Source organism: Maylandia zebra, linkage group LG10 (assembly GCF_041146795.1).
Source record: "Maylandia zebra isolate NMK-2024a linkage group LG10, Mzebra_GT3a, whole genome shotgun sequence".
NCBI lineage: Eukaryota > Metazoa > Chordata > Actinopteri > Cichliformes > Cichlidae > Maylandia > Maylandia zebra.
Window position 1 is genome coordinate 8,022,478 of NC_135176.1, and position 11,288 is coordinate 8,033,765.

The 11,288-nt window shown below is 40.2% G+C and overlaps 1 protein-coding gene across 1 annotated transcript; it reads left to right on the forward strand.

Annotated features, from left to right (window-relative positions):
* Positions 1–364: 364 nt before the first annotated feature.
* ca4a (carbonic anhydrase IV a) lies at positions 365–7,237 on the forward strand. Its single transcript, XM_004557443.4, has 8 exons — positions 365–680; positions 3,543–3,587; positions 4,190–4,354; positions 4,443–4,588; positions 4,705–4,797; positions 4,894–4,960; positions 5,061–5,224; positions 5,560–7,237. Exons 1-8 carry the CDS (start codon positions 545–547, stop codon positions 5,737–5,739), a joined length of 996 nt encoding a protein of 331 aa, XP_004557500.1. The 5' UTR covers positions 365–544; the 3' UTR covers positions 5,740–7,237.
* Positions 7,238–11,288: the final 4,051 nt, after the last annotated feature.

Here is an 11,288-nt window from a genome sequence, read left to right on the forward strand (position 1 = left end):
ATATAATAAATACAGACTTATTATAGCTCAGGTTGAAACCTCAAACTGTGTAAAATACACAGCCCTTTCTAAGTTTTCTGCCACATGCATTCACTCAGGCAAAGGGTTTAAATACTGCACTGTCATGAGTGTAAGTGTCCTACAGCTTCTGTCAGGAGCTGCATTAACCTGATACACAATGTGTGTAACTGCATGGGGATTTGTCTAACCTTATATGTAAAAGGGACAAGGAGAAATGAGAGTTCAGTGTACTTTTAAGAACCTCCCACCATTATTTAATCACCTGAAGGCCACCTTGAGCTACCTGTGGAGCAGTCAGTAAAAAACAATGTTGATTAACTCTAGCTGATTTCCCCTATTTCCACAGAAACCTCAGTCCAGGAGCGTGATATTAATGTAAACAACAACGTGTTGCAGTGATACTGGCCCTTTCTCATCATACCTTCTTTCGGTGCTTTATCAGAGGCGATGCCCGAAGGGGGAGGGGCCACACTTTCTTCCCTGTCGTGGTTTGGTGATAGATAAGTACAAAACCCCCTCAAGAATGCCATCACATTGGGGGAAAAAAACCCAAGTCGCTGCGTTGCCTTCTGTGTCGAGTCGGAGACGCTCCAAAATGCAGCAGCTCATCCTGCCGGTTCTCCTGGCATCCTTTTGGACAGTCTGCACAGGATCAGGAGGTAAGTCTGCTTCCATTCACAGCTCGAGATCATTTGAAGCAACTGCCTGTCTTTATTTTTAGTTCTTACACTAAAAAAAAATCCTGCCACTCTTCCAGTCCTTAAAAAATTATACATACATACATATATATATATATATATATATATATATATATATATATATATATATATATATATATATATATATATATATATAAAGATTGGCGATTTATTTATTTTTCCGTTATTACAAATGAACTCTCCTTTTTAATTTGTCATGCCAGACACGATGTTCAGTTAAATAAGTTTATATATACTGGCTAAAAATGTAAATAAATAAATAAATAAATAAATAAATAAATAAAAATAAATAAAAAGCGAACATTTCCGCAGTACCAAATGCCCCTCTACGTGAAGCGCTCCACCTGTCCTGTCCATCACGCCTCGGTAGCAGCGGCAGTGTTGGTGTGTGTGTGTCAGGCTCATCCAATCCGCACCTTGATATTTACACCGCTGAACTGAATGTTGAAGGGCAGGGAAGGATACAGAGATCCTGCATCAGCTGAGTCTGAGTCAAAAACAGGCAGAGCCCACATTCCCTCTGGGGCTCTGTGTTTCGGACACCTCTCTCTTGCGCTCTCTCTCTCGTGCACCTGCTCGGAACCAGGCCGAGCCAGTGATAGACGTTTGCGTCCCAGTTGCCGCAGAGAAGCGCGCCACGAGCAGCACCAGTGTCTCCAAATTCACAGCAGTGGATAACGAGGCGCGGATTACCGCTGAGAGCCGGCTCACACGTGTTTAAAACCCAAACATTTTTATGTTTATTTAAAAAAAGAAAAGAAAAAAGGATGAAATGTGTCTTCAGATCCAGTGTTTGGATACTAAAGGGACATCTGCGATTCTTAAAATAAGCAGCAGACAGACGCATGTGAACTGATATGAATGATCGCTTATAAATGCGCCTCTATAATCAGAACCTGTCGGTGAGAAATCTCTTTGTGTCCGTGCATTTATTCCATGTTGCGTGGAGCAGCTCTGAAAGCTGCAGGGTCTTATTTGTGATAGCTGTCCACGTCAGTGTCCCATAGACCGGCGCGCTGGAAGCCTGGACCACATTTCTTTTCTGTATCCAATAATAAGAGACAAAAAAAAAACCCTTCTAAATCTTGAGCCGTTTTGGCACGAGTGGGTAAAATCTGAAATGCGTTATAAGTGTATTTGTCTGTTTGTCTCTATGACACGCTTACATATAGCACAGTGTCATAAAAGCTCGTCTCCGTCTGCCTGTGTTCACATGTCACTGTGAGACGACTAATTAGTTTATCATTTCACTGCCTTTTGTTTTCTATTTGACGGTTTCCTCAGTTTTCCCTCTTGGCACAGCTTTCGGGCTTTTAGAAAATCATTCATATTGTTTACTCTCTCTGTCTCCGCGTCACACGAAGATCAAAGCCGAACGCCGATTGGTGGAGAATTGTGCGGACCGAAATCTGATTGGCCAAAATATGAAGGAGCGAGAGCCGGCCATAAAATTAGATATTCCGTTAATGGAGGAAGTTTCTTGGTTTCGCCAGTAGTCCTATTTGGTCAAGCAAAACGACAAATAGCGATCTGTAAAATTACAACTTGAAAATATTACGTAAAAGTGACATTTAAAAAAGTAATACAAATGTACTTGGAGTGGTTTAAATAACATTACCCTTTAATGGTCCATTCAATCTATATATATAATGGTGATGGGGGGGGGGGGGGGGGGGGGGGGGGGGGGGGGGAGGGATTTGAAATTCAATTCTGGATTTAACAGAATTCAGTGAAAAGAAACTAGTACGTTCTCTGCATCTCACAGCTACAGGAAGCAGTTGGTTCAGCTTGTCTCTGTGGGACTCATACAGCTGCAGCATCCGCATTCAGGCCAGCAACACTCAGTCAAGGCTTACAATTAATCATAATCTTTTATTATGTTCAGCATCAAAGACACTAAGCTTAATTAGAAATTTCTGCACTATTATATGTCTCCCCCCCCCCCCCCCCCCCCCACACACACACACACACACACACTCACATGCAAATTCTGCTACAAGAGAAAATAATAATTACAATTTTTACAAAAAAATCAAACAAACAAGACTTGGACATGTATGTATGTACTAGAGGCAGTGTAGTGGTTGATTGTACCCCCTCAAATGCTTTCCCCCTGCCTTGTCTATTTCCAGTAGCCATTATCACGATGGAGCAGAAGGAAAAGGCTTGCCAACATAGCAAAGTTGCCAAGCTTTGACTTCCTTCACACACACACTGAGAAGAACCGATACACTTCAAATATAGATCAGGAGACCCTTCCCATAATTTTCAATGGCATATGTGTTTTTCATATTTTTTCTTTTATATTTTTATAAATGTTTGATATTTTGGGTAGCTGCAGATATTTGTTTTAGAGTAAGCAGTGGAAACATACAAACCGATTGTGAAATTTTAATAAATATTCAGACAAACAAGTCAGAATGGGAGCTTGTTGATACAAGAAATTGGCTCCAAGTTTATTCCAATAGCACAGAAAGATAAAGCACGAACACTGACTGTTTTTTTTTCTTTTGGTAAATAAGAAGACAATTCCAGACTATTAGGGGGTTTTGTGTGGCCATGGATAAAAGCTATCTTAATCCAATAGGAGAACAATCCACTATTTGCTTTTAGAGAAAAATTAACTATTGATAAATCAATGAGGCTTTCTACAATACATGGCAAGAGGAAACATCCTAGTCTGCTCTCGCAACAGAATGTGTCAACTAGGGTTAATGCTTCTGTCACACTGTCACAAGCATCAAACCTGTGCCTTTTAGCATGCAAATGCATTTTATCAGTAAAGCTTTTACTTTTTTTCAGACTGGTGCTATCAGTCCCAGTTTACCTGTGGTCATCAGTGCAATGGTAAGCATTTCTGATGGTAAGAATTTCTGATGGAATCATTGACGCAGTCATCCCTAGATGGGGTAGCTAGTGAGGAATGCAGTGCAGTGCAGTGCTATATATGGCCTACTAAAATATTAAAATGTACACAAGCCAATGAGAATGCTACAGTTGTTGTTATATGTAGTGCTGTTGTAGTTTTATGGATAGATTGACAAGTTAGCTTTCTAATAACCTATTGAAATGCTGCAATTAGTGAAAAGCAGTTTTTAAGACCTGCACGAGGAAACATGCTGTTACAACACACTGCTGAAACTAAAAGAGAAATAGCAAAACACAACCTGATATCATGCTGCTGAAATATTTAGTCTGAAGGCAGCATGTAGATGGAAAACTCTAAAGGACCAAGCATTGAGCCTTGTGGTACTCCATGCATGTGTTTAATTTAATCAATGACTCCTTTTAGTAAACTAGATATTTGGCCACTTTCTACTTTCTTCTTGAACAGGAAGATTATTAAGTATATTAGTGACTAGAAAAAAGTGGAGTTTCAAGTGCTACAAACTCCTCCAGACTGAAAATAATCATTCAAAAATGGTTGTTTGGTGTTTTTTGTGATTTAGTACCAGAGAAGTGGACCCATGTAAACTCAGCATGTGGAGGACAAAAACAGTCGCCCATTAACATTGTCACCAGAAAGACTTTCAAAGATGATCGCCTGACTCCTCTTAAGTTTCAGAATTACCAGGAGATCTTCACAAGCACAATCATAAACAATGGCCACTCCGGTGAGCTTATTTTCCATTAAAATTTAACTCGGCAACGTTTTGAAGCTGTTGTGTACGCTCTTCATGCTTGTTGTGTTGTCTGTTCCAGCTCAGGTCCAGATTCCTACTGTATCTACTATATCACATGGAGACCTGCCTGATGAGTATATGGCTGTGCAGTTCCACCTGCACTGGGGAGCCAATGGAGGGCCTGGCTCCGAACACACTATTGACGGGGAACAGTATCCCATGGAGGTATTTAAACTTGGTCCAACAGCCTGAACTGTTACTGTTCTGAACTACAGAAGTACTCAGAAGTACTCATGGTGACTTATCATTATTGAATGACAGCACAAATATTTTGTCTACAGCTGCACATTGTTCACATGAAGAAAGCTTACTCTGATTTGACAACAGCACTGAGTGATACAGAGGGAGTTGCAGTTCTTGGATTTTTCTATGAGGTCCCCTTTTTAAATTTTTCACCTCAGATGCAAAAACTATTCCAGACCTAAGTATGAAAAGTAAATGTACTAAAATGCGGCTATTTCAATTTTCAGCTGTCTAGTAGCAGTAACCGGAAGTATGAACGCATCATCAGTACTCTGCAAAACATCCAAGCAACAAGTAGGTACTAGTTTATGTTCAAACAATCAGACTCATGGCTGTGTAGCTTTGGCTATCTGTTTCCACTGTGGAGTTTTGCTTTGTTTTGTTTTGTTTTCAGATGGCAATACGTCTCTGTCTTCAATCTCCCTGGCACAGCTGATCCCGTCTGAGAAAAATCTAACGGCTTACTACCGTTATAAAGGCTCTCTGACCACCCCGGGGTGTACAGAGTCTGTGATTTGGACTCTGTTTGAGAACCCCATTCCTTTGAGCATAGAACAGGTCAAGAATGCACCTCAATTTAAATATATATTTCAGCCTTAAGCCTTAATTTTTAATGTTACATGGTTAAACTTTAGTGTTTTCATATGGTAGTTTTCAATATAACTTCTGAATCTGCAAACTTGCTGGTAATGATAAGTGTGAGCTACACAGGTACACACACAGGTACACATCTCTCAGAACTGCAGGAGTAAACATAAAAAGGCTCTGCTAGAGTACAAATACTTTCCAACCTTTTTTTTGCATGTTCAGAAACATTACTGTAATTGCACTCCTTTATGATCTTTTTCCACAACCTGGAGCCTAACACTCATGTTAATATTCTGCTCCCCCAGCTCCAAGCTTTCTCTAAACTCCAGTTTAAGGATGGCAAGCAGATGACTGGGAATTTCAGACCTGTTCAGCCCCTCAATGGCCGGAAGGTGTACCGCTCAGGAAGTGCAGTGATCCTCGCCAACTCTGCCATCCTCCTCGCCACCATTGCCATAGCCTTGGGACTGTCCGAACCCAATTAGAGGTATCCCATGCTGCACTGCAACATCCATAAACACAAAAAGTTCCACACCAATCAATCAGTCAAACCCGAATTTGTAACCTCTTCATCACATGTTTGCAAAGATGACGGATCATATCGTAGTGCAGGCATGACTCACCTGGTGTTCCCCCCCTTATGACACAAATGACAAAGGCGTTTTAGTAATGCCTTACGAAAGGTGCTGTAAGGGTTTATTAAAGCACTCATGCATGTGTAGTGAAGCAGTAGGTGTTATTTCAGCATTATGGTTTCAGAGCACACGTTTAGGCATTCACTAAGATTCCAAATCATCCTCCTAAACATACACTTTATAATTCATTACACTTTGTCAAGTGTCAGGCAAATTTTGTTTTTCCTAATGTCAGAGTGAGTCCCAGAGAGTTTACACTCTGAGTGCCATTGTCAGCCTGTAAACTGGCACGTGGTGTGCTATTCTTAGTGGAGCATAAAGTTATAAATAGCAGAACTGAGTCATTAAACTAAGCTGCATTTCCAAGGCGATGGTCAAAGGAGTCAGCAGCTTGGTCATTCTTTCATGGTCCAGGCGCACACCGCAGGGCTGTCAGGTGACTCACTCGCAGCCACTCAGCTAGCAGGTGGTATGGTAAAGGGTGGGAGGGTTTAAGGTCAAGCCTTTTTCCCGCCAGAATCCAGCGTTGAAAACATTTACGAGGGACAACTACAGCCTGACCTAAGAGCAGCTGCAAACCTTCTCCTCCCACCCCATGGCAACTTACACCAGAGGGAAAGATGAAGGTGCAGCGATACTAATTGCAGGTCACAAAATGGCTGAGAGTGTCTGTAGCTCAAGGACACAGTTATACTTTGGAGAACAGACCAGCATATCTTGTCAAACCAGCATTATTAATTTTTTGCATTTCAAACACGATTAGCATGAATCTGCATGTTTATTACAAGATACATGCACAAAACAGAGCTTGCCAAATTTACATGCAAACACCTCAGTCAATCTGTTTGTTTTTGTTTGTTGGGTTTTTTTTTCCAGTTTTTGACACATAAAGTTCAGTAAGCTACGTAATCATGACAACATAGAACTGTGTTCATGGCTTGTAGTACGGGCTCTGGAAGGCACTGAATGTTATCGACTGTGAATTACACCCCACTGATTTGTTTGGGAGGGCTTATTATGTATTCTGTGCAATTTTCCAGGAAGATTTATTGTGATGACCTAGGAAAAGGAATCTGTATATTTTCCATTGTTTCACAAGGCTTCACGTTATATTTCTATGCTGTACACTGATGTATTTATATATGTAATGAATGTGTATAATGATATGAGACTGCAATTGATATTTATGTATTCCAAGAATAGTGCTGAATGCAAAGCATCAACCTGTTCATGACTTATAGAGTTTACTTGTGATGTTCAAGTGTATGAGACTGTCAGGTTGTAGTTCTTCAAATGATATGGAGAATGTGTTCCAGCTGAACAATAAAATACCTAAATGCCTTTTTAATGACTGTGTCTTCTGCTTGCATGGGCACAATTCAAGCTATTTGACCCACTGATCAAAATTAGTGTCTGTTCTGGGTCTGGCTGCGCTGTGAAAGCTGATATGAGAATACACTTTTTTGGCTTTGTTGTTTGTCTGCTGGCTCAGACACACAGACGGGCTTCTCGGTTTGCTGACTGATAACCCTTCGGTCTGTCCAGAGAGTCTCAGACTCTCTGGAAGAGAAGAGTTTCTCATCTCTTAATCCTTTTCTAATTGACTCGTTCTTGTTCTTCAAGAAGTTCGAATAAGAGGTTGTTTTATCTTACACAGCTCACTATCAAAGGTATAGCAGAGGTACACAAACACATTAAAATCTACTAAAAATATTTTTTAAATTGATCTCTGAGACAGTTTGCAGACACTAGTTGCAAGTTATTTAACACCCCACCCACCTCCTCCAATCCCTTGTCATTAAAGAATCAAAAGACTTCTTGTTAAAGACCTTGGAAGACCTCTCACTGAGGCATGCACAGAGGCTGTGCGAGAGTATACACAAAAGCTTGAATGAAAGAGGTGCCTTCATTCTCCTCCACAGGCATCCAATAGGTTTTTCAGTTGAGGAGGAGGAGGAGGAGTTGGAGAGCTTGTGGATCAAGGGAACAAGGGGTGGATGCTTAATATCTGGGACCTTGCTGTTTTCTAGTCAACAGGACAGCACCGATATAACCACACCATCTCCTTAATCTCACCTCAAATCCCCCAAGTCTCTGGGGTTTCAGTGACAAAGGGCACTGTTTTCTCAGGAAGAAACCAGAGGCATCCTCATTTTGAATCTTACCAGATAGCCAGCTGCAATTAAAGGTCACTGGGCTGGTCTTTGTGCATGAGGTCAGGAAAACAACACACTGCTTGACCTATACTGCCACTCCTCTTCCTTCCTCCTGGATCTCACTGTTGAAAATCAATCCCACAAATCAGTACTTCACATACTTCTATGTGAAGTAACACCCAATTAACTTTATTCTAATTCCGCCTGATAAATTTGTTATTGTGTTGTCAATGATATAGCTCAGAGGTGATATCTAATAGGCTATCACTAAGCAATCACTTGGTGTTGGCTTTCTCTGTGGTAGAGTATCGCTTCCTGTTCCTGTTACAGTGCACAGTGGTGTTTATGTGTAGCTTATCTCAGTAGCCAATTTGATTTAAAAACTTATAAAAATCGTCTTATTTCACACTGTAATCTTAACGTACTTTATCCAAAGCACACTCTCTCTTGATTTACCCTTTAATTATATTCACAATATTCACTTACTGTGTCTTTAGGGATTCACTAGCTTAGCTTAGCTTGTAGCCAATTCGCTAGCAGCATGGCCTCTTCACCTGTCCTTCCTGCACTTTCCTGCTCATTGTGTCAGATGTTTACTCCTCGGCCTCCAATTTGTTTCTGTAACACACATTAAGGTAAATTATGGAGTACCACAGGGTTCCATGTTAGGACCAGTTGTGTTTACATAATACATACTTCCCAAAGTCAGTATCATTAGAAGGCATAACATACATTTTCACTACTATGCAGATGACACCCAAATTAATCTATCCATGAAGCCATATAACACACCCTTAATATTACTGGGATAGAAATTTGGAATAAGCAATGAAAGGGAAGCAAACATTCAATTCTTTTTAAATTAAAATAAGAGTAGAAGGGCCGAATGAAGTTTTGTACCCAGAGTATGCAAAATGGCTTTCATTCTTGTGAAAGGACAAAAACACAGCAAGGGAAGATTAACAGCTAATTTCTTTTAGGAGCCTCCTTTTCACTGTGCAGATATTGATACCACCATTAGCATAAAATCTCCATCAATGGGGACAATATGCTGCCATTTAAATGCAGGGGTTAACACCAGTTTACATGCATTCCTGTCACTGGTGATAAGACTGAATGTGAAGAATTTAAAAGCCTTTTGATCTCAGTGTAATGCAATCATTCTCTGTTTCAGTGAGGCTTGCTCTTCAGTGGGTCAGAGGTCGTTGTGGTCTAACTTTACACAATACAAGGAGTTTGAATGTCTTAATCGTATGCCTTGTGTGCACATGTGGCTGAGCTCTGAGGTGCTTGAATGTGCCATCTTGTTAGGAGGCAGTGAAATCAGCTGCTACAGTCAGTCTGAGTCGGTAAAGCAGACAGACCTGAGGCTGCTCGTCAGTAGACTTGCGCTAAAGCAGTAAGTGAACCACTGTAATCCTTTTTAGAAGCAGCAGCTTTAGGCAAGTGATCTGGGCTAGTTTGGCCAACAATGCACAACACTTCATTGAGCGATAAGAGAGGGGAGCACACTAGTATTAGAACCTCGATCCAAAAAATATTCCTCTTCGTTGGACCTCATTTGAATTTGAATAATGTTAAGATGTCTGCATGTAAACTGAAAGAGTTACTATGACTAAAATTCAGCTGAGTTGGGCTGTGAGTAATATATTGTTGCAGTTGCATGATTGTCATCAGTGTTTTCCAGGAACAGCCCAAAAATCTCAGCATCCCACAAATGGCATCAGTTTTAAAGGTCAGATGACTGCAAGAACTGATGGTCATCACTTGATGCATTCCCCTCTAAACGTAGTTATTATTTGCCTAAATGGTTTTGCTGATTGATTTGGCTCATTATTATGCATACAGGAATGTAAGTATAAGCCTTGAAAAAACGATGTGAATGTACCCTTTAATATAATATGAACTTGAATGTGCTTTCAACAAAACTGCCTGAAGGAAAACATTTAAAGGTGCAGTATTAATATGAATCTTGTTTCTTTGAAAAAGCTTCCATCACATATTTGCTACAGATTAAGTAACAATAAGTGACAATAGTGGCATGGCAGTACAGATTCCCCTGCAGTTTCTAGTTCCAGGATATCTGTGTATACTGATTAAATATTATTACACAATATGAACCAGATGTAATTCATTCTTGGTGCCTAAAAGTCTCAGAGTGTACAGGATTGAAAGAAAGAATTTTACCCTGCTTTTCCTTCTTTTTGTATTGCAAACCATTTACTAAGAAGGTAACATGCTGTCCACAGGCCTATGACATAAGGGTAGACTTTGCCTGGAAGAAAAAGTTATGTTAAGTTTAGTCAAACAAACATTATCAGTGTAAATTTACTCACAAAACCAACACTAGACTGTCCACGTGAGAAACGGAAGGGACAGAAATCAAATTATATGCACTAGGTTATCGTCAGAAAGACACTTTTGTTGGCACTTTTGTCGTAAAAAGGCACTTCATGGTGACCTGAAAGTAGACTTTGACTAAGTTGATGTCAATCAACAGGAAGATATCTCAGGCAGGGAGAATACACCCCACTATCAGAAACAAAGGTACCTTGAGTACCAGCATTCACAAAGAGCCGGAGGCAAACATGGAGAAGTTGTTCTGTTTCTGCCAACAATGCTATTTGACTGCATTGTTCTCAGAGCACAGACCAGTCACAGGGTGAGGGGGCTTTTGGAAGTACATGAGAAGATTCAAGATGACCCCGCATTCCTTGAACAACTTGATTTTTAAAAGGATGGGAAAAAATTGAATAGATGTATATATTTTGACCATATAGTATCATAATATTTTGACCATGTAGTATCATATAGTATATGTATTGTTTTAAGGTTTTCTCTCTCTCTGTGGCTTGGAGAGTAATTTGAGGGAAATAATGTGCAAAAATGTGCCAAAGGACACAGAATTCCTTCCAAAGGTGGGACTGCAGGACACAGTGCACACTCACACATCCTGAACAAAGACTACTCTTACTAATATTCACCAATTCCATATCCTCAGTTGAGGATGTGATAACACCCATGGTCTGTTATGTATTGTACCTATATTTGAGTAAACGCAATCCATCCTCCTATCTTCTGGTGGTGTAGTGGTGCCACATTTATTTATTTATTTATTTATTGTCTGGCTGGTGGCACTCCCTGTTCATGTGAGTATTAGATGTGAGTAAATTACATGAGTCATTCTGACCAGTCACAATGAAAGTTAAAAGGGTGATGCCTGCTGCTATATCAGAATTAGCC

Coding starts and splice junctions, on each gene's coding strand:
- ca4a (XM_004557443.4), top strand. CDS start 545: ATGCCATCACATTGGGGGAAAAAAACCCAAGTCGCTGCGTTGCCTTCT. Junction 4,355..4,442: donor CATAAACAATGGCCACTCCG/GTGAGCTTATTT, acceptor TGTCTGTTCCAG/CTCAGGTCCAGATTCCTACT. Junction 4,798..4,893: donor TTCTTGGATTTTTCTATGAG/GTCCCCTTTTTA, acceptor TTCAATTTTCAG/CTGTCTAGTAGCAGTAACCG.